The sequence below is a fragment of the Tenrec ecaudatus genome, chromosome 2 (genome assembly GCF_050624435.1).
Source record: "Tenrec ecaudatus isolate mTenEca1 chromosome 2, mTenEca1.hap1, whole genome shotgun sequence".
Taxonomy (NCBI): domain Eukaryota; kingdom Metazoa; phylum Chordata; class Mammalia; order Afrosoricida; family Tenrecidae; genus Tenrec; species Tenrec ecaudatus.
The window spans coordinates 86,899,682-86,923,231 of NC_134531.1; the positions used below are offsets into that span (position 1 = coordinate 86,899,682).

At 44.9% G+C, this 23,550-nt stretch overlaps 1 protein-coding gene across 6 annotated transcripts in view; it reads right to left on the minus strand.

Moving 5' to 3' along the window:
- Positions 1-23,550, minus strand: part of MEF2C (myocyte enhancer factor 2C) — a 169,167-nt gene that overhangs the window by 27,000 nt on the left and 118,617 nt on the right. For 5 of the 6 annotated variants that reach the window (XM_075541263.1, XM_075541264.1, XM_075541262.1 and 2 more), the window contains exons 4-6: positions 23,086-23,229; positions 9,354-9,540; positions 7,419-7,466 (exon numbers count right to left, since the gene is read on the minus strand). In XM_075541263.1, coding sequence (XP_075397378.1) covers positions 7,419-7,466; positions 9,354-9,540; positions 23,086-23,229 — 379 coding nt within the window. Of the gene's footprint in view, positions 1-7,418; positions 7,467-9,353; positions 9,541-22,887; positions 23,026-23,085; positions 23,230-23,550 lie in introns of all 6 variants that reach the window. The other variant, XM_075541267.1, reaches the window with a different exon arrangement.

The window sequence follows — 23,550 nt, forward strand, 5'->3', positions numbered from 1 at the left end:
GGACCAGGGGTGTGAGGGGCGATGCTGGGAGAGTGGAGGGTGAGTGGGTTGGAAAGGGGGAACTGATTAAAAGGATCCACATGTGACCTCCTCCCTGGGAGATGGACGGCAGAGAAGGGGGGTAAGGGAGACTCCGGATAGGGCAAGATATGACAAAATAACAATCTGAGGGAGGGGGGAGCGGGGAGGGAGGGGAAAAAAAAAAGAGGACCTGATGCAGAGGGCTTAAGTGGAGAGCAAATGCTTTGAGAGTGATTAGGGCAAAGAATGTACGGATGTGCTTTATACAATTGATGTATGTATATGTGTGGATTGTGATAAGAGTTGTATGACCCCCTAATAAAAGGTAAAAAAAGAAAAAAAACTAACATTAACTGGATTTAATATTAAATTGAACAAAGTTTGTTTAATCAATGGGCTAGAAGAGTTTTCACATGGCCTTACGGAATAAAATAGAATTGGAGGTGGGGGTGTGTGAGAGAGATACACTTCATAAAGTCAGAAACCACGGTGCACAAAGGGCTCTAAAATCTGCTGGGTTGATCTGCTCTGTTGCTGGGCGCCAGCCAGTCCATTGTGACTCGGAGCGGCCCCAGGTGATGGAAGAGAAAGGCCCTGCAGGGTTGTCTTCTCTACAGAAGCCGAACAGCTCTGTTCCCAAGGAGCCACTGGAACCGCCAGGCTTTCCGGCACAGCCACGCGCTTCATGGTTGTGCCCTCAGGACTTCTTGGACACCCTCTGGAAGTTGTAACTGCACATGTTTTTCCCTCTCAGTATCAAACGCTGGAAGAGCTAAGTCAGGCCCAGAGTGGATTGTATCATATTCTGACACGACCTGTAACCAGCGTTCTCGCCTGTCTTCTCTTGTCTTGCCTCCCTCAAGTCGACGTCAGCCCGGAGAGAACGGTGTCAGAGTACTGCTCTAGCTGTAACGGGCCAGCTCTTGTCGACGGGAAGTAGAAACTGATTTCTTGGCCGTGGTTATATTACACACGGTCAGTCATCCAATGAGACGATTAAATTTTTTAAAAAGCGAGAAAATCTTGGTGTTGGTTACTTAATTTCTTCAGATAATAATAATAAAGCAATCTTACTGGAGCTTTAATTTGTGCTTTGGGTCAACACCTAAGTTAAAACTGAAGCAATTCAGAGTTTTAACTCAGGATAATTCACACCAACTGAAGAGTACTTTAAAACAAAACCACATATAATGTAGGCGTTTTGTACACATTCTATCTTTGTATGACTATCAAAACAGCTTGAGAGTATTTGAGAGTAATTCAGTGGTATCTTTTTCCGTTTCTTGAGTATTGTGATCTGGATTTGTATTTTGCCGAATTAACAAAACCCAAACCCACTGCCATCCGGCTAATTCTGACTCATAATAACCCGTAACCCAGACCGCCAGTCTTCTTCTCCTTTCTGAGTTGTGAATGTGACTTCGTTAAAGGTTTATGGAACACATCAATCATTTTCCACTCAACAAGTCAATGCACACTGTTTCAGTTCATCCATTGCAGTCCATCACTTATCCCACTCCCCTCCCCGAACGTCCTGCTTCCACCCTTCCTTCTCTCAGCCCCTGCACTTGGACTACACATCATTATGGAAACGGACAGCCTCATCTTTCTCCCATGGAGCTGCTGGTGAGTTTGAACAGCTTCCCTTGCGCTTAGCAGCCCAATTCTTAGCCCTCAGCAAGACAAACTCACTCAAGCCAACTTCCAAGACTAACATTTTAACAACTTCACCAGTATTTTACGTTATTGAGTAAGAATTATAGAGGAGACTTTCTGTCTCATAGAACAGTCCGACAAAATTTTCTCATTAAGGATTCCTTAAAAAAAGTCCAAACCCTGCAGAAATAAAGCTACTGATAGAGAATAATTAACTCTTCAGTGGATTTTCCCTCTTTCCATGTGGTCCTGTTTTATAATGGTACTTTTCTTCTTCAATGCTAAGTGAGTGTCAGTATCACCATGTAAGTAAAATGTTACGCTTGCATGGTCATAAAGCATTTGCCTGTGCATCGACTGTCCCCAACGTGAGGCCTACATTCCCAGGTGCCGAGTTACTACCCTTCGTCTCACTAGGATGATTACTTTCTGTGTTTCCAAAGTCGGTCTCCTCATTCACTGCTCGTTAACTTACCCCAAGCAATGTACTGCCAGCATCAAAGCCCCACATACTTAGCTGGTATAAATTAAGCATTCCAGAAGTGACAATGCTTGACAACCAAATGCATAAAATAGTAAACAATTAACAATCAAAATAAGAAAACAGCAGTTAGTTTCTTTTTATATAAAATTATATCTAATTTACAATAAATGCCAATTAAAATTATTAACCAATATACATAAATCTCTTTTGCCTTATTGTCAAACAGCTATGTAGAGGATGAAATTCGCTTAAATTTCCAAAGAGATTCCTAAAGGCTTGTGTGTGTGTGTGCGATTTTGAATCCTGAGTCAGTTCTTCCTTGAGTGTAGTGGCAGTACTAACTCAATAAAAGTTAAACCATGTTCTCAGAGTGACACTAAAGACAGTGAGGAACCCACAAATAAGACAGTGAATAACCCAATGCCAGGCACTGTGGCACTAATGGTTATTTTCATTAAACTTACTGAATAAAAAAAAACTCAAGGGACCTTGATCTTACAGTTATCAGTAACCACTAAGATTAGCATGTTAAAAGCTTGAACGTATAGAGCGAGGGAAAAATGTAATTCTATAAGCAGTGCGTTTTCATTTTGATTGCTGAGAGAAAAGGATTAAGTAGTAGATGAATAACAACTGGAATCTAGGACTGTCACCATCACTAATGTACTCTACCGACCTACTGCCTATTTTTCTTATACAAAGAGTACAATCCCACCCTGCTAGTTTATTATCATTTGCCTTTGTCTTAAAGTTGAGATGATCTCAATTTAAGCAATGAGAAATCCAAACCAAACTCACTGCCAAAGAGTAGATGCCAATGCAGAGCGAACCTATAGGAAGGGTGAAGACTAACGTACTCAGGAGTAGAAAGCTCCCCATCTGTTCTCCAAGCAAGGACAGGAGGTGCGTTATTTTAAAGGTTGCCCCAAAAGGCCCAGCCCTCATTCCATGTACTTCCATATGTGCTGTAGGTTTGCATGCTACAGAAGCTGGCGCGCGCTGATGGCGACGTCGGCAAGACTCTGCTCTACTGACCCGCGTGCTCAGGCATTTAATCCAATGGTTAATTCGGTTTTCAATTACTGTAATATAGAATAACCTGATTGTTGTGAGTTACAAGTTAAAGGTATATCTTGTCCTGTTTAAAACATCACAATTTCCTTGAGCCCTGTGGCGCAGTGGTTACTCATTGGGCTGCTAACCAAACGGTCAGCAGTTTGAAGCGACCAGCTGCTCCTCTGGGAGACAGACGAGGCTTTCCATTTCCGCAAAGTTGCAGTCTCCGCAAAGCCCAGGGCGAGGTCTGCCCTGCCCTTGAGGGTTGCTATAGTTGGAAAAGATGCAACAGTAGTGTTTGGTTTTAGGAAAATTTAATTTCTCTGAAATACATTCTCCATTTTTGAGAGCAACACTATTAAAGTTGTCTAATCAGAAGCTCGGGTTCTCCTTTCCTTAATTAGGTCACATGTACTGAGTATCTGCTCTGCCCTAACTGTTGTGGCTCCGGTTGGGAACACAAACCAAGGAGGACGACTGTGTTTGTCCAGAGTTGAGTATCCAGGAGAGAGATGTGTGCCCACACACTGGGAGTGTAAGACAGGAGAGAAGGAACGTGGGCACAGATGGCCGTGGGAACACAGAACAGAGGGGCACACTCCTAGGAGGGCCAGGAATGAATTTCCTAAATGACGGCAATGAATTCTTGACCAAGGACAATAGGCTCCATTGACACAAAGCAGGGAGAGCGAAAGCAGACCTGGGAGAACGGCAACCCAGTGTGCCATTGAAACACACAGACTGCTGCGTTCACCCTCGCAGAACTGCTACTTCACTGCCCTGTGCAGGAGTCTTGCCATCTGCGGAAAGGGCATCTTGAGAGGATCTGCTTGAAAGGGCATTGTGGGAATGACTGAGTTTCTTTTTGTAAAGCACATCCTGAGAGCAACATACATGCTTGCTGGTAGCATAGTTGGAGTGTAGGTTCTTGATGTCGGTGGAAGAAGGTAAGACTGGCGAGTGAAGCTGGCCTAGAGCAGTGGTTCTCAACAGTGGCAAAATGACAGTTATGAAGTAGCAACGAAAATAATTCTGGTTGGGGGGGTCACCACAACATGAGGAATGGTATTAAAGGGTCGTGGCATTAGGGAGGTTGAGAACCACTGGGTTAGAGAAAAGGGCGCATGGTGAAATAGTCGGGAAGCCATTGCTAGATTTCAGATATGTGCATGATGGGCTACAGTTGCACTTTACAGCTTTGGGTGAGAGCGTCATAAGAATGGACAGTGGGTGAAGGGAAGTTAGGAGATGACCGGCACGGGCCTTTGGCAAAAGCCTAAACTACAGCATCAGCAGGACCTGCGGGAAAGCTTAGGCAGAGTCTTCGAGTCCACACAGGGAGAACGAAGGAGCTGGGTAAACAAGTGCTCCACTTCACAGAGAAGGGAGTTGAAAAAGAGAGTGCATATCTTTTTAATCTTTATAGACACACAGTGTTAAGCTTACTTCTTCCTCTCACCTTCCTCCCCGCCTCCTTTACCTTGTTAAAAACAGGTCGAGATGACTTGAAATGTAGAATTAAGGATTTGGGGAAAAGTTTGCCAGTACAGAAGACTGCTTAACCACCTGGCCTTGCAATTCCTAACCTAATCTAGGACCTTGAATTTCAATGACAATATTGAAAAGTGGAAGGTCTCGTCTAGCCATTTTCCTTTTTTTTTTTCTTTCTGAAACTGTAGAGCCATTCTGGCTGGCCTCATCTCCCCTGGTGCTATGTGACTCTCTGACATCAGCACAGAGCTATTCAGCTTTGCCATATGATCCTGGCAGGCGTGAGCAAGAGGACGGCTGAGCCTGGGAGCAGGATGTGACGGCTAAGCTCAAGACTAAGTGGCATCGGCAACAGGTGTTCCTTGGACCCAGAGTCAGGAATGGCTCCTTCCTCTATTTTTAAAACATGGGTAAGTAACTATTTCACAACTCTACAGAAATGGTGAAAATGAGATGCTCATTGCTACAAGATCCAATCATCCAGCTATGATACTTGCTACCATCAGGGTAGAGCACGTCTCTATTTTTGAAGTGGTAGATTCTCGTGCCTCTGGCAATGGTCCTGAGGTAGAAGGACAGATGCACTAAACTCTTACAATTCATTTTAATATCTATGGTAGTACATCGTCTAGGTGGCTAACTTGTATGCTTTTAAGACTGAGTCTATTCTGTCCCAGGAGGGCCATTAGTCTTAGTGGATTGTCAGGGAATCGACAACGGGACATAATCATTTATTATTTTCCGTATAGGCTGCCAAGGCATTGTAGTTCTGAAGCAGCAACAAGAGGCCACTTCCATCAAAGGTGGTGCCCCCGAATGTTTCTGTGTAGCACCAATCTTTCTTACACTACTTGTTGTCGTTCAATGCCTGTGTCACTCAAAAAACCAAACTCCCTCAGTGACTTGAAGACAAATCAGTGACCCCGGTACCGTGGAAAGGCCCAATATATTTACTGAAGAGTCCTTGTATAAGTACACCCATGTAGTTCAAATCTGTCTTGTTCTACAGTCAACTGCATTGCTTTGTTCTTTGTGACAACCTAATTCTCAGTCTCCATGGTCTCTTCAACCACAGCTGTTAACCTCAAGGTCAGTGGTTCGAACCCACCAGTCCTCCTTTAGCCGAAAGATGAGGCTGGCTGTTCCTGTACAGATTTAATGTGCTGTAAAGTCACACGGGCAATTCTACTTTGCCCGATGGGGTCATGGTGAGTGACAGTCAACTTTTACGTTTGAATCCAATCACAGATGCCCTGCCTTTGATCGAAACTAATCACAAACCAGGAGCCCTGGTGGCACCGTGGTGGCATGTTGGGTGGCTCACTGCAAGACTGGCAATGTGAAACCACCAGTGAGCTCAGAGAGAGAGAGACGGGCCTTTATACTTCCAGAAAGAGTTATATTCTTGGACACTCACAAGGGCAGCTCTACCCTGTCCTACAGAGTCACTATCAGTCAGTATTGACTGGATAGCAGTGAGTTTGTTTTTTGTTTTAATCACGATGTACTTTTTGAAGGACAAAAATGACCACTTTATTTTCATGTCTATCCGAATAGTGCACTGAGTTTACTTGGTAATTTTACCTATCTAATTTTCAAGCGATAGATAATATAGGGAGTTACTGTCATTCATTTTGTTTGTTCATTCACTGGGTAGTTCTAATAATTTTCCTTTATTACTCACTTTATTAGGGAAGCACCAACAACAAAAATGAGAAACATTACCCCCAAATGGATATATTTACAACATTATTTTTGTGTGCCAATTTTCTTTCCCCTCTTTCTTATAATTAGCAAGCTATTATGTTTGACCCTGGAAAAATATTTTAATTAGGCTTCCCATGGATATTTCAATAAACTTGAAAAAAAATTTTTTTGACATTTCAAACATAACCTTGTGTCATTCATGCTTGCCACCTACTATTTTAAATGTAAAGCATGTTTCAGCTGCAGAAATTACCATGGTTACTTCTGAGGCCAATAGTGAACTGAAGTTGGCATTTGAAAGTATTGTGCTGTCTTGCGTTTGCATTGAAAATGACACCAGTATCAGAATGATTGCAATATTTTGAATTGATAATGGAACCCCTGATGAAGTGTGACTATGATACAATTAGCCATAGAGTAGGAAGTTCATTAGAACTGAAATAGATTTAAGGGACTATAATGAGGGTGCATTATATTTATATTCTACAAGAGCTTATTTGTGGCAGCAAATACCACATCTATTTGCTAGCATTATTGTTGAATGATGATCAGTATCCTATTCTTCCTTTTTCACGATCTACTCTCCTGCGGGAATACGGACCAGTTTAGTCCTTCTAGAAAGTGATTCACTTTGCTTCTCAGCCTTTTGGCTAAGATCAAGTGTGGAAAGTGATTCACAAGGAATGTGAAATGATTAATGCAAATACATGGCTTGTTGGATTCTTGTGTATGGGGATGGTATCCAGAATTAAGTTCATCTGATCAGAACCCTCAATCCTCTGATTACCTTACAAGGTCGACATTTTATGAAGGAACATTCTACTCAATAAATAGTGTTCCTTGAGGTTCTAGATAGCTGCGAAAAGGTGCTTCAGACATTCTCGGGGCTATTTTTCCATTCCTCTCACAGACCTCTCAACTCTTTCTTCAAAAGACTGACTTCCTGCCACTCAGTTCTAGAAGAACGCTGAAGCATGACATTGCAGTATTGAAGTCTGCTTACCTGCACTGGTGCCTGCACCGGATGTGAGGTCTCCACCCATCAGACCACCTATGGATTAAAAACAGAGATCAACCAAAGAAAGGCTAATGACCAGCTAAACAAAACACCTTAGCAACCTCAGTATTCTGTCCTTCCCCAAGAGTCACAAAATTGTAAAGTACTGTCTACGTCAGATGTAATAGCGGACACTTGTTTTACTGCGGCATGTTGCGCTCAAACATTAAAACTACGTTCAATCACTGACATTTCACAGAATCCTTTTTAAAAGATTATGTTTAAAGAATGCAGTCTTTGGCTTCTGCATTTCTATTATTTAGAAGTCTAGTTTTTCCTAAAAAGATATTTTATAGACAGTTTTTAAAAAGGGCCTACCATATGCTTACATAACCGTACAGACGGTACAGTTCTTTGTAGATGAGTTTTACACGATAAATTCTGTGCAATGCTGATTGTTCTGAGTTCAGCCATTCCATGAACCTACCAACAACAACTTCAACAACAACTAGTCACCACCTGAAGCTTCCTTTTCAGTTCACTGGCATCGAGTCAGTGCTGACTCACAGCAACCCGTGTGGGTTTCTGAGACTGCAATGGTTAAGGGAGTGTAAAGCCCAGTCTTCCTCCCTCAGAGCGGCCTGTGGTTTTGAACTTCTGATAACGCGGATGGCAGACCACCGCTGAACCACGACACCACCAGGGCTCCAAGATAAAATGAGTTTTGATTGGCCACTTATTTAGAAACAGATGCTTACTCATTGTTAACTTAAAATGTGTTCAAGTTTGACAGCGTTTGCTTATGAGAGTAGGGTGTGTTTCAATAAGCTATTGAATGTAATAATTATTTAAAATGTTAAGGAATAATATTTAGCAACAAGAATAGTAAGAATATCACCTAAATTAATGTATAGTTGCTTGTAAGTGATACTCTATAATTATTTATTGGTTTTTGAAATATTCATTACATTTTAAGAACATTTAAATTATTTTCTTCAATCCCTTGTGTTATAAATTAGTGTATGAATAAACTGAAATGAGGCCAAAATGCAGGCAGTCTTCATTTTACTGTTTCACTTTATTGTGCTTTACAGATACATTTAGAAAACAAAACAAAGGACAACCCCCACAGAAAACAAATGAAAAGTTTGCAGAATTCCTGAGTGGAGTAAGTCTGGTATTTTCCCGATAGCAGGTGCTCCCTTTGTATTCCTGTCCTGTGTCACACTCTGGTATTCTCAGAATATTGTAGACTTTTCCAATGCTACTTAATACACTGTAGTCAGGGTACATATACTTTTAGGTACACCAGGAAACTGAAAAAAAAAAGTGACTTGCTTCATTTTAATATTGACTTTACTATGGTGGTCTGGAACAGAATCCTGGTGGTGTGAGGTCTGTGGTTCAAACCCATCGAGCCCTCTGAGGGAGGAAAGAGGAGGCTGTTTGCTCTTGTAAAGATTTGCAGTATCGGAGAGCCTCTGTGGGGTGGCGATGAGTCTAAATCGACTTGATGGCAATAGGTTGGGTTTTAGGAAGAGAACCTGCCATATTTCCGAGTAACACTAAGTGGAATAAATGCTACCGGTGGTCAGAATCGAGAGCACAGAGGGAGGACCGCTTCACAGCGAAGTGCGGGCTTCGTGGGAAGAAGCGGAGGAGGAACGTAAGCTGTGGTGCAGAGATAACAGATTTAGCACCTTGCCTGAGAGAGGATGCAGTCAAAATATGTACGCAAAGTACAGCCACATGAGGGGGCTTGGGAGAAAGATAGGATTTAGAAAAAGAAGCTAAAGGGTTTATTAGGCTTTAGCATGTAAAAGAGTCAACAGTGGGTGGTAAGCAACGAGAACCACAATGGAAACCAGAAACACGTTGTAGGTAATATGGCTTTGGCTTCTTTGAACGACTGATAAACAAGAGGGCCTCATTAAGACGTACCTGTGTTACCTGCACTCGGAGGTCGATGTGTTACGCCAGGAGACATACTGTTCCTCTGCAGAGAAGGGTGGGCCAGCGGCAAAAGGTTGGGGTTCCCCAGTGAGCTGACGGGGCTGCTATATACCAAACTGTTGTGACTGGACACTGGGATGGAGACTGGCATCTCAAAGTTGGGCGGTGGAACAGCCTGTGGAGCAACGGAAACATGAGTGAAAGGGAACGCACATAAAAGCAGCCCTCTCGCCGTCAGCTTTCCCCTCCCGTCCAAAGAAAAATTCCAAATTCCCACCCCCTTCATGTCTAGAAGACCACACAGAAGAGCTCTCAAGATGTGCAGCTCGTAAATGGATTCTTTTCATGTGCTGGGAACACTTTCTTTGCAACTATTAAAAAATGTTTCACTTTTGTTTAAGACAAAGCCCCGTTTCATTAGACACCATTGTCTTTGAATTCCAATCCATTAAGTAGTAATTGTTCATTTGTGATATCTGAATCTGGTGCCAGAAATGACTGTAAGATCAAAGGTACATGCTGGTGATGACTTCACAGAGAAAAAGGAGGATTAAAATGCGAACCGGGGCCTTCAGGTTTAATTGCTTATTGAAGCATATTTATGCAGAAGTTTAATGATATGAAATCATCATCTCCAGGCACGTGAATAGCACATATACCCTAATTATTATTTTTTACAGCCTGTCTCCAAAAGTAATCCTAAGGATAACAGACATTTTAAGGTAGAGGATTCAACCGAGCATGTATCATTCAATAATTCACATTTTAAAATGATAGCCCAGAATATACGCTACCTTTCACACGCGGAGATATACTGCCCTGACAAACGGTAGACCTTTATCTCAACATGAGAGGGCTGGCATATGAAAATACTGCTGGCATACTGACAGGGGACTCGTGGAGGCGGAGCGTGCAGCGGCATTTTCAATATGAAAGGGATATGTATGATAACAATATTAGAATTGGGGCTTATGTAGGGCACTCCTTCAGGGGTTCTCGATCCCTTGTATAAGTTTAAATGTATATATGTGCATGTGGCCCGAACACGTTGGCTTTAAAATTCTTTTGCTATGGTCCTAATATTAGCCTACTGAATGATTGGCTGGCTGCATCATATTCAGTAATTTATAGTAATACTTTGTATCCTGGCAATGATCATATTTCCTTAATCCTTTTCTTCTATCATGGGAACAGATTAATGTTTCTATGAGTAAATGTTCATCTTTCTTTTCTTTTATATGTCTTTGATTCTTCATTGTTTTAGAAGGAAATTAAAATGTTCAGGTGATATGTTAATATAGTCATTTTTATTAAGCTTTATCTTCTATAAGCAGGGCATACAAAGAATTTCAGTTATATACAGTGCTATAGTGAAATATAGATGCTTGATAAAATAGAAAAATATAAAATATATTACTACTTGATCTTCTAATGAAGGAATAGAATGTCTTATTCACTCTGTAGACATGAGGACCCCTGGAGTGGCTACACATTAGGCTGGCAGCCACAAGGTCAAGGTCAACAATTTGAAACCACCAGCCACTCCTTGGAAGAAAGACAGAGATTTCTGCTCCAGTAAAGAATTAGTCTCAGACACCCACAGGGGTGGTTCTCTGCTGCCCTTTATAGGATTGTTATGGATCAGAATGGACTCTCTGGCATTGTCTGAGTCTGTCTATAAGCATTCAATCTGCAGCACATATTAATTGTTTGTTTGTTCCAAACCCCTCTAGAAATGTGAGGCTATCTTCTCTTATGTCCAATGTGTTATTGTCCAGCCCCGCCACGGGAGTCTGACTCTGCGGGACCCTGTGCACGGCAGCATGACAGTACTGTGCAGCCACTGCCATTCTCACCACAGCCGAGCCGCGTGACTCTCCTGTTGCCCTGGTATCAATCACGAGGGTCGTCTTTTGCGTTGCCTCTCTGCTTTATCAAGCACGATGCCTCTTCCCCAGGGATTTGACCCGCCTGTAACATATCTAAAGTATGGCGAGCATTCTAGCTGTGCTTTAGGACAAGTTTGTTTCCTCTTCTAGCATTCCACGGCCAATTCAATATTCTTTGATACCACCATAATTCAAAGATAGCAGTTTTTCTCTTGCCTTCCTTATTGAGGTAGTTAGTTTGCTGAGCCAACCTGGCCGATAAACACATATGGGGTTAACTGAAGGGCAGAGGGATAAACAGCCTTGGTGAACCTCGCCTTTCTAGTTCTTGGGGTTCTTACTTTCTGATGGGCGGACCAGGGTGCAACTGCTTTAGCCAGTTCCTTGCTTCAGCTGGCAAGGCTCACTTCCTGCAAAACATATCCAAGGAGAAGCTGCATGCACCTGCCCGGATGCAGCCCTGGGTGCTGGGGCAGCCGTGTGGAGACTCCTGCCAGCGCTGAGAGGCTTACACGTTCACTGACTCGGCTTTCCTCCTGCAGTCGGCGTCATTGTGTCTGTTTTGTGAGATGGAGGAGGACTTTGTGGACTGGTATTGGATATATGGGTTAATGTTGGACGTGTGGGCTTGGACAGCACTGGGTTTGGATGTTTTCTTAATGCACACTTGCCCTTTATAGAAAACTCTCTCTTGTACATGAGTGTCTGTGCATTTGTTTCTCTAAAGTACCCACACTAACACACTTATTCATTGTGCAACTTTCACACAGATTTTGGGCAACTGATCATACAATACCACGGCTTGGGGTCAGGAGCACATTTGTTGTTAAAATGATACCTTTGCTTTTCAATGCTTCGGAGAGGTCTTTTGCAGCAGATATGCCCAATGCAATAACCCTTCGATCTCTTCCCGCTGCCCCAGTCAGTGTTAATTGTGGACCCAAGTAAAATGAACTTTTGGTGACTTCCATCTTTTCTCTGTTTATCTTGATGTCGTTTAGTAGGTTCGGGTGTGAGGAATTTTGTTTTCTTCTTATTGAACTGTAATCTTCACTGGAAGGTGTAGTTCTTGGTCGTCACCAGTAAGTGTGTCAGGTCCGTTTAACTTTCTGCAAGCAGGATGTGTCCTCTGCATATTGTTGGTTTTCCCCAACCAGGAGGCCCGGTTCTTCTTTGGATAGTCTACCTTCTTGTACTGTTTGCTCAGCATACAGATTTAATCAGTAGGATGGAAGGATATAATACTGGCACACAGCTGTCCTGATTCTACATCACTCAGTCCTCCCTTTGCCCTGCTTGAAGAACTATCTCTTGGTCAATGGAGAGGTTCCACATGAGCACAATTAAGTGTGGTTGAATTATCAGTCTTTGCAATGTTATCCATAGCGATCCACGTTATCCATAGTTAGTTATGAGTCACACGGTTAGATGCCTTTATAGATGAAACACAAGTAGAAATCTTTCTGGTCTCCTCTGCTTTTAGTCAAGATCCATCTAAGATCAACAAACAGTAATATCTTATTTCAGGTTCTCATCTGAATCCAATTTGAATCACCTGGTACTGTCCTGTAGCAAACTTTTTGGAATGATCTTCAGCTAGATTGGGGTTGTGTGTAATAAACGATATTGTACTATAATGTCTGCATCCTGTTGGATCACCATTTTTTGAATGGGTAGGAGTATGGCTCTCTTCCAGTTGGTTGATGATGTAGCTGTCTTCCCCATTTCATGGCCTACATGAGTGAGCACTTCTACACATACATAAGTTTGCTGGAACATTTCAATTTGTGTTTAATCAGTTTTAGCCACCTGTTTTTCACCAATGACTTCAGTACAGTTTGAATCTTCCTCTAATGTACCAGTTCTTCATCACATGTTACCTCCTGAAATGGCTGAATGTTGGGGATCCAAGTCCTGCTCTTTTTTGGGAGAGTGATTTTTGTGTTTCTTCCATGCGGCCTCGATGTTTCTTGTGTCACCTCTATTAGGCTCACAGGGTCCTTCAATCTTGCAATTTGAAGCTTGAATTTTTTATTCTGTTTTTCCCGCGTGAGGAATGCTGAGTGGCGCTTTGGGTTTTCTAACGCCAGCTTTGATCACATTTCATTATAATACTTTGTCTTTGTGAGGTGCTCTGGAAATTTTTTGTTTGGATCTTTTAATTCATCAATTCCTCCATTCACTTTAGCTTTACTACACTCAAAGGCAGATTTCAGGGTCCCTCCAGATGTCTGTTTTGGCCCTTACTTCCTATTCTTTTTTTTTTTCAAGGCTCTTTTGATTTCTTCATGTATATGTCCTTGACAGCATCTCCCAACCTGTCTGTCTTTGGTCACTACCATTTACTGAGTCACTTCATTCAAGGACCTGAGCTGAGCCTTGGTTTAGTACAATCTACAATGTTGGTTGATCTCAAAGGGATCAAAACCTGCCATCCACCCATCCCCCACCCCGCCAGGATATAGGCACAACTTAAGTACCGGTGATTATTATTAGGAGTGAATTCTTAATCATTCTGACAACCATTTAAGTGTGAGTCTTTCTACTTCTAACCCTGCTTCCTCTGACAACCCCCCCCCCAAAAAAAATTAGTTTCCAGTATTCTGGACTGCAAAAATTTAATAATAATTATCGTAAAACTCACTCATGATTGGTTAAACAATAGTCAAATGTAATTCTGATATCAGAGAATACAATAAAATCTAGAATTCATAATCTATGTATCTTTTGAATTCTCTCTAGTTCATGCTTTATTTCCTTATCAGCATCATTAACAAGGCGTAATAATTTTGAAAGCAAGTTATAAGTTTAAGAAATGACCATACTGAGAAACTATCTCAGCAAATCAGACAGAACATCTCCTTTCCTATCAGAAAACTGATTTGTAGTCCAGGCTATGCAGTAAGCAGCCATTGAGCCAGCGAGATCATCTATTGTCCTTGTGCCTCTATTTCCTTATTGAAGAAACGAAGCAGTTGCAGCCCTAAAGAGACCACCTGTTCGGAACATTTCTTGGACTGCAAGGGAACTTTATTGTTGGGTGGGCGCTGTTGACTCAATTCTGACTCATAACCCCCCTAGGTGATAGAGAAGTGCTGCCCCATAGCTTTCTTGGCTGTAATCCTTACGGAAGCAGGTCACCAGCTTTCTCCTCCAGTCCCTGGTGGGTTTGAACCACTGATTTCTTGGTGAGTAGCTGGGTGCTTAACCACAATACCACTAGGATTCCTTAAATGACCTACAATACTGTATAAATGTTAACAGGAAATTTGTGTTAATCTTTTTTTACCATTTCCATATTAGGAACTGTAAAAGTAATTTCCCCCCGAAAATATTAAAGCAGGAAGTAGACAAAGCGCCATTACTTGCAAAGGTGTCAGGGCTCAGCTCTGAATCTTTGGAACACTCAAGAGGAAGGAGAAATTTGGGTGATAAAATAAAATGCTGTAGGCAGACCTCACTACATAATTTGCAGGGCTCAGTGCAAAATAGAGGTGGGGCCCTGAGTTAAAAGTTACTAAGAATTGTAAGACTGTGACAACAGCGCATGGACTAGCTGGGCCCTCAGAGAGCAGGGCCCACCTGCTTTTGAGAGAGACAGGCATGGCAGCCCCCACACACTTCGTCTCTATCCTCGAACATCTCTTTCCATGAGTCATCGTGCTTAGAAAGGTATTCTTGTCCCAAGCCACTCCTACTTCCCCAGACTTACCGCGATGAAAAGTCTACGAAACAGTCAAAATACAGTTAGTAAAGTATTTTTAGGTAATGAGCGAGCATTCTTTTATTTAATTTAAATGATTTAACCGAATCCCCCTTTTCACCACAAATGACAGCTTTCAGTCTGGATTGCAACTCAATGTCAAGAAGACCAAAATCCACACAACTGGACCAATAGATAAATGGAGGAAAAAGTCGATGTAGTCAAGCACTTCATCTTGGTTGGGTCCGCAATCAATGCTCATGGAAGCAGCAGTCAAGAGATCAAACGACACAGTGCATTAGGCAAATCTGCTCGATAGAACCTTTCAAAAATGCTGCAAAGCAAGGCTAGCACTTCGAGGACTGAAGGTATGCCTGACCCAAATCATGGTATTTTCACTTGCCTCCTCTGCACGTGAAAGTTGGATATTTAATAAGGAAGACCAAAGAAAAATCGATGCACTTAAACTATTGTGTTGGAGAAGACTACTGAAAGTACCAATGACTACCAAAAGAGCAACCAAATGTGCCTTGGAAGAAGAAAGCTCCTTAAAGGCAAGGATGGAGGGACTCTGCTCTTACATACTTTGGACATGTTCTCAGGAAAGACCAATCCCTGGAGGAGGACAACATGCTCGGTAAAGTGGAAGGGGAGTGAAGAAGAGGAAGGCCCCCAACAAGATGGATTGACACAGAGCCGCAAACAATGGGCTCAAGCAGAAGAACAACGAGGAGAATGGTGCAGGACTGGGCGCCGTCTCATTCTGTTGTGCGCACGTTCACTACGGGCTAGCGCCCACTCACGGGCGTCTTAACCACAGGAACAGTAACGAAGGCTGGCGCTTTCAATCTACCCAGCCGCGCCTGACCAGGAGCTGGCAAACTGCTTTGTAAGAATTCTAGCCAAGAAAACCCTGAGGGGAAGCTCGACTCCACAGCACCTGGAGTTGCCGTGAGCTGGACATGATTTCACAGCCTGTATAGATTGGCTTGTCTTCAGTTATCCACCATTCAACTTCTGTCGGTCCATCTGTTAACTTCCCCCATTTGTCTCACATCCTACACCTCATCCTCCGCGCTTGAGGGACTTCCTCCAATGTATCTACACTGTGTTTCCAAGGTGTTGCTTTCTTTTCACCCCACACAGAGAGCCTCCCTGCGCTTCCCTGTCATTCCTCCCTCGAGCCTCTCACAGCCAGCAAGTCCATGTGCAGATGCACAGCGGACCGAGCTCCTTTTGAGTTTCCAAGACTGCAGCTGCGTACGGGAGTAGAACATCTCACTGTTGTCCCACGGAGCGGCTGGTGGTTTTGATCTGCCATGTGTTCGATTGCAGTCCAATTCATAACCACTGCACCCTACAGAGCTCCTTCGCTCTATCCTACTTAACAGAATTATTTCTCTCCCCATACAGTCCTGTCATTTTGAAAACTACATGGTACGGTTTCTTCCAACTTCCCTCCTGTTCACTGTCCATCCATTTGTATCATCTTCCCTGCCTTCCTCATTGCCCCATCCCTGCTTCCTCAAAGGAGCCCATTGCCTCATCCCCACTTCCTCAATGGAGCCCACTGCCCCATCCCTGCTTCCTCAAAGGAGCCCATTGCCCCATCCCTGCTTCCTCAACAGAGTCCACTGCCCCATCCCTGCTTCCTCAACAGAGCCTACTGCCCCATCCCTGCTTCCTCAACAGAGCCCACTGCTCCATCCCTGCTTCCTCAACAGAGCCCACTGCCCCATCCCTGCTTCCTCAACAGAGCCCACTGCCCCATCCCTGTTCTTCAACGGAGCCCACTGCCTCATCCCTGCTTCCTCAACAGAGCCCACTGCCCCATCCCTGCTTCCTCAACAGAACCCACTGCCTCATCCCTGCTTCCTCAACAGAGCCCACTGCCTCATCCCTGCTTCCTCAACAGAGCCCACTGCCTCATCCCTGCTTCCTCAACAGAGCCCACTGCCCCATTGCTACTTCCTCAACAGAGCCCACTGCTCCATCCCTGCTTCCTCAACAGAGCCCACTGCCCCATCCCTGCTTCCTCAACAGAGCCCACTGCCCCATCCCTGCTTCCTCAACAGAACCCACTGCCTCATCCCTGCTTCCTCAACAGAGCCCACTGCCTCATCCCTGCTTCCTCAACAGAGCCCACTGCCTCATCCCTGCTTCCTCAACAGAGCCCACTGCCCCATTGCTACTTCCTCAACAGAGCCCACTGCCCATCCCTGCTTCCTCAACAGAGCCTACTGCCCCATCCCTGCTTCCTCAACAGAGCCCACTGCTCCATCCCTGCTTCCTCAACAGAGCCCACTGCCCCATCCCTGCTTCCTCAACAGAGCCCACTGCCCCATCCCTGTTCTTCAACGGAGCCCACTGCCTCATCCCTGCTTCCTCAACAGAGCCCACTGCCTCATCCCTGCTTCCTCAACAGAGCCCACTGCCTCATCCCTGCTTCCTCAACAGAGCCCACTGCCTCATCCCTGCTTCCTCAACAGAGCCCACTGCCCCATCCCTGTTCTTCAACGGAGCCCACTGCTCCATCCCTGTTCTTCAACGGAGCCCACTGCTCCATCCCTGCTTCCTCAACAGAGCCCACTGCCTCATCCCTGCTTCCTCAAAGGAGCCCACTGCCTCATCCCTGCTTCCTCAACAGAGCCCACTGCCCCATCCCTGCTTCCTCAACGGAGCCCACTGCCTCATCCCTGCTTCCTCAAAGGAGCCCACTGCTCCATCCCTGCTTCCTCAACGGAGCCCACTGCCTCATCCCTGCTTCCTCAAAGGAGCCCACTGCCTCATCCCTGCTTCCTCAACAGAGCCCACTGCCCCATCCCTGCTTCCTCAACGGAGCCCACTGACTCATCCCTGCTTCCTCAAAGGAGCCCACTGCCCCATCCCTGCTTCCTCAAAGGAGTCCACTGCCCCATCCCTGCTTCCTCAAAGGAGCCCACTGCCCCATCCCTGCTTCCTCAACAGAGCCCACTGCCTCATCCCTGCTTCCTCAACAGAGCCCACTGCCTCATCCCTGCTTCCTCAAAGGAGCCCACTGCCCCATCCCTGCTTCCTCAAAGGAGTCCACTGCCCCATCCCTGCTTCCTCAACGGAGCCCATTGCCTCATCCCTGTTCTTCAACGGAGCCCACTGCTCCATCCCTGTTCTTCAACGGAGCCCACTGCTCCATCCCTGCTTCCTCAACAGAGCCCACTGCCTCATCCCTGCTTCCTCAAAGGAGCCCACTGCCTCATCCCTGCTTCCTCAACAGAGCCCACTGCCCCATCCCTGCTTCCTCAACGGAGCCCACTGCCTCATCCCTGCTTCCTCAAAGGAGCCCACTGCTCCATCCCTGCTTCCTCAACAGAGCCCACTGCCCCATCCCTGCTTCCTCAACAGAGCCCACTGCCTCATCCCTGCTTCCTCAAAGGAGCCCACTGCCCCATCCCTGCTTCCTCAACGGAGCCCACTGCCCCATCCCTGCTTCCTCAACGGAGCCCACTGCCTCATCCCTGCTTCCTCAACAGAGTCCACTGCCTCATCCCTGCTTCCTCAACAGAGTCCACTGCCTCATCCCTGCTTCCTCAACGGAGCCCATTGCCTCATCCCTGTTCTTCAATGGAGCCCAACATGAAACATGACAACACTTTTGTGGGGAAATGCTGGTCAACAAGGTTCCAAATGACCCATGAATCATTTCATGTAATTGAGGAATGTGGGCACACATGACAGCATCCAAACAGATGATGGCAATATTACATTTTCTAGTTAAAAAAAAGGAAACTCTCTAAACCGAGCCTTTGAAAGAGAAAAATAATCTTGCAATGTTTTGAAAGTGGTGGAGACACTCCCCTCCACACAAAGGGCAGAGTGTCCTTGCCCTGATGTAAATGTTTTAGCAGCTGTGGAAACTTTCAACAGAATTTACTTCCAGCAACGGAAAGCAATGTGCAAGAAACCGGGCTTTTCATGGTGCGGACTGAAGCACTTAGCGAGGAGACGAAGACTCTGAGGGCACAGCCAGGAGCCGCGTGGCTCCTTGGCCGGCTTGGCTCGTGCACTCTGATGTGGTTTTCATCTTCTACCACATCCCGCTGCACCTCTTAGGAAAGCGTGTGTCTTGATTCTGAGCTCTTTGCATGGCACAGTAAAAGACCATGAGGGAATCCAGCTATGTAGCACCCCTCTTTCCCAGAAAGCAGGGGTGAATGGTACAATGTACAAATATGGGGTTTCCCATAGACCTCTGTCAGTCAAAGCTCTGCCCCCTTTGGGGTTACTTCCACGTGAGAGTGCTCAGTCGTGTTGTACACATTGGCTCATTTGCTATGTGGGCGAAGGGGTCCTCCTCTCAGCGACACCTAAGGGCTTGTACGTTAACATCTTACATTTACAGACCTTTCTGTAGAGCAGCTCCGAACCAGTTAGTGTTTTACGGTGCAAGACAAACTCAGGTTATACAATAAGCTTAAAAGAACTACTTTCACCCCAAATTTTAGGTAAGATAAACTCGTAATGGCTATTTTACCATTTGGGAATCCTGGAGAGAACCAGCATGCATAGTGGCATAAGAAAGGAAACACACGCTCAGAGAGATAGCACGCTCCCGGTCACATGGGCTGTATTCTCGTACAGTTCGCGGTGGTTAGATGGAAACCTTTTAAGACTTGATAGCACTTAGCTTTCCCTAATGGTTAAACATCAGAATAGGTGGATGTCAGGTTTATATAATCTGTATGCTGAGAAAGTGGACTACTACGGGAAGCAGAATGAGTTATCAAGATATCAAGTTATCATTAAACAACCTGCAATACGAAGATGACGCAAACTTGCTTGCCGAAATCAGAAGAGGACTTGAATTATTTACTTAGGCAACTCAAGACCACAGCCTCCAGGGTAGATTAGACCACAACATAAAGACACCGTCCACAATTGGACCCATAAACAATATCATAAGTGGAGGGAAGATAAAAGTTGTCAAGAACATCATTTTACTCGGATCTTTAATCAGTGCTTCTGTGAAAGCAGCAGTTGACATATCCAACAGCATATTGCATTGGGCAAACATGTTGCACAAGAAGACCTCTTTACAGGATTAAAGAGCAAGGATGTTAGCAAGGACTAAGGTATACTTGACCCAAGTCGTGGAATTTTTAGTCATTTCATTTAGAAGGTGGACAATAAATAGGGAGGACAGGACTAACTGGTGCCTTTGAACTCGGACGTTGGTGAAGCACATTGACTGTGCTAAGGATTGCCAAAAGCAGGAGCAAATCCATGCTGAAAGAAGTACAGTCAGAATGCTCCCGTGCTTAGTTCAGGAAGGTTCTCAGGAGGGACCAGTCCCTGGAGGAGGATATCATGCTTGGTCAAGCAGAGTTGGCAGAAAAGAGGACGACTCTCAATGGCTTCAACAAGGGGCTCAGACAGAGCAATGGTGGTGAGGGTGGCACAAAGTGGGCAGTAGTTGGCTCTGCCGTGCACAGGGTTGATTTTGAGCCAAACTGGTTCCACAGCACCTGACAGCAGCTTTTCCTCAGAACACCATTCTTGCCCAACGCAATCTCTACTTCTCGTTGTTACTTCCCTTAACAAAGGAAGCAGACGTGGATTTCTGAAGACCGTTGAATTATGCATATATTTAAAAATAAAATTTGAAGTGTTCGCCTTAACTCCATACAGGTAATTTATGTACCTACTTAGAGTAAAGCCTTCATTTATTTTGTGACTTCAGTTGTGGATTTGAATTAGAAATGCAGCCTCTTGGTCCCCCAGTAGCACCGCCTTTCTCCTTCCCAAAGCACACGCTCACTGCAGCCTCGTTCTTCCTCCCAATCCTTCGGCGCAGGCTGTTTTGCTAACTTAAAAAAAGCTCTATTTTTAAAAAAGGAACTAATTACCTCTTAAGGAGATTATATACAATGAAGGTTCAGACACGAACAATTCAGAAAGCATGTACACCTTGAGTTTTATCACTTTATCCCCCAAAATGAACATCTTTTGGTGATGGAAAAATAAGACAGCATTCTTTTTTTTTTTTTCAGTACAAAGGTGGGCAGACAAAATAATACATGCAAGAGTTATTTCTCTTAAATATCTGGCAAGGCATATGACCAATAGTTAGAATTTTTCTGACTTGGTTAAGACAAAATTTAGCCAATTGTTAAAGCATGGGGACTGCTGGTGTAGGCAAAGCCACTTCTCTGATGAAGCTTTTAATCACCCGGCACACAGACATGTTGAAACCTTACCACTGCGTTTCCATGCAGTCTGTTTCCCTGAAGCGAGCATTAGCTTTAACCCTTCAGTGCTGTAGAATTGCAGGGACAGGGTGAGGGCTGACGTTTTATTCAGAAATGAGCTTTTCGTTAGGGATGACTCAGCTGACATGAGAGAACTTCAGTTTCCCGTCTGTGTCTGGTCTCAGGATAGTATGTATTTTTATGTATGTATATGATGTATATTATGGGGGCTTCAAAGGGCATGTGAAAAACATATCCAGTATCTTTCCATCACATTTTTACATGAGCTTTTTGAAGCCCCTTTGTGTGTATGTGTATACATGAATATGCATATACATATAGGTATGCATCTCTTAACATCTATTCACAGAATGTTATGTGATTTGGATGCTGTGCAAATACCATATTGTATACAGGCAGTCCTGTGTAATCTGTAATCAAATCCCCATAAAGCCTATTATGCTACAAGCTAATAAGCGTCTTCCAGGCAGAGCCTGAACACATAGCTCCATGGTGCTAGATATGTGGGTTGACTGCGCTAGGTATGTGGTGAGACTGTCCAGGGGCTCTGCCAGCAGCTGGATTCGGACGTTGTACACATCTGGGTAAACGAACCTTGCTGCCACAGGGAGTTAAGTGGCAAGATGCCAACCCAGGCAGGTGACTGAAATCCACCAGCTTTCCCGAGGGAGAAAAGTGAAGCTATCTCACCCCTTAGAAACTTACAGGAGCCCTTGTGGGATAACAGGTTACATGTTGGGCTGCTCACTGCAAGGTCAGTGGGAAAAAACAGGAGACTCCCTGTAAATGTTTATAGCCTCGGAAACCCAGAGGGGCAGTTCTGCTCTGTCCTACAGGGTTGCTATGAGCCAGAATTGACTCAAAGGCAGTGGGTGTGGTTTTTTTTGCTGTTGTTTGGGGGCAAAGGTGACGGGGTGGGTGGCCACCAGGACCTGGTGTGGAGGTGCTGGGAGTGAGGCTCGTGGTGGAGCCCTGGCTGCTGACACCCCCTTGCCTTGTCAGTGCAGCCACCACTCTTTCCCTGAGCCAGAAAGTGCCCTGGGCTTCGCGGGTGACTAGTGCAGGTGGCAGGACTGGAGGAGCAGGTGCTGCCCGGCCAGGAGGGAAAGGCTGCAGCGCTAACGAGGCCAGGAGGGGAAGCAGGAGTGGCTGCGTTGGAATCCACCCTGAGCTTCGCTGCGTGGCCTCCCTGAGGTGTGGGGTCTCTCCTGTCATTACGGGGAGATGTTAAACAAAAGGAGAGTTCCTTTTTAAAATAGAACCCCCCAAACCTGATGGGGCCACAGACTATATGCAGTCGGACACCATCCACATGAAAGTGTTAAAGGCATGCACACCTGCTCCTGTATTTTACAGGGGAGCTGTTCTGGAGGAGCTCCTGGGCTGTCCCTTTTGTGGGTTGTTGTTGTTTTTAAATGATTGTGCAAATGCAGGGTGTGTCACCTGTTCTCTTCCTGCTGGGGATTTTCCACCTGAGAGAGAACTTCATAAAGGGTGACACTGCTTCCCGATTACCTAATGTCAGCACCCCTAGGGCTGCTTTGTAGATGAACTGCCTGGGGGTGAGATGGCTCTTCTCTCCACCTGGCTCTCACGGGCTTCTTGGAGAAAGCCATCACTGAAAGGGTTAAGGTATGTTACGGCAGCAGCTATCAGCAGACCAGCCATCTACCTTTGGTACTTACAGGAATTTTATGACTCTTGATCATATTATCAAATTCTTCATTAATTTTTTGGTATTTTTCTTCAGTGCGTGGGGTGAGTGCATAAGAGGAGTCAGGCTCGGGGCTCTCACAGCCTTTGTGTTCTTTCTTGTTCAATGCCTGCCAGGTTCAGAGAAATACCAAGAGTAAAAAACAACGAAGGGTGAGCCGAGTACTTACACACAGTCTTTGCCTGCTGATCATTAGATCGATATCTTCGTTGATTTTCCTGTACTTGTCCTCAGACTCAGGGCTCTGACCTACTGAATCGTCTGCATCGGGGTCTGGGCTGTCGCAGCCATTAAGGCCTTTCTTTCTCAACGTCTGAAACACACAAGTCGGACATTTCAAACCTGGAGGAAGGCGGTAAGAGGCATTCAGGGCAGTTACAGAAGTTCACGCTGCCCGGCACATCACACTGTCATGACATCGGCTACATCTTACCTTACAGAAAGCGGAGAGAGAGGCCGGTGAGTCAGCCTCGGTAGCACGCTCATTAAACTAAATGAAATAGTTAAAGGCGAAGAGATATATTCTTTTCGTGACTAAATTTAGTCAATGAACAAAGAGGGTGTGAGGGTGGCAATTTTGTGGTAGGGAGTTTACATGCGCCAGCGAGAGACAATCGAAGCCGAGCACAGTGAA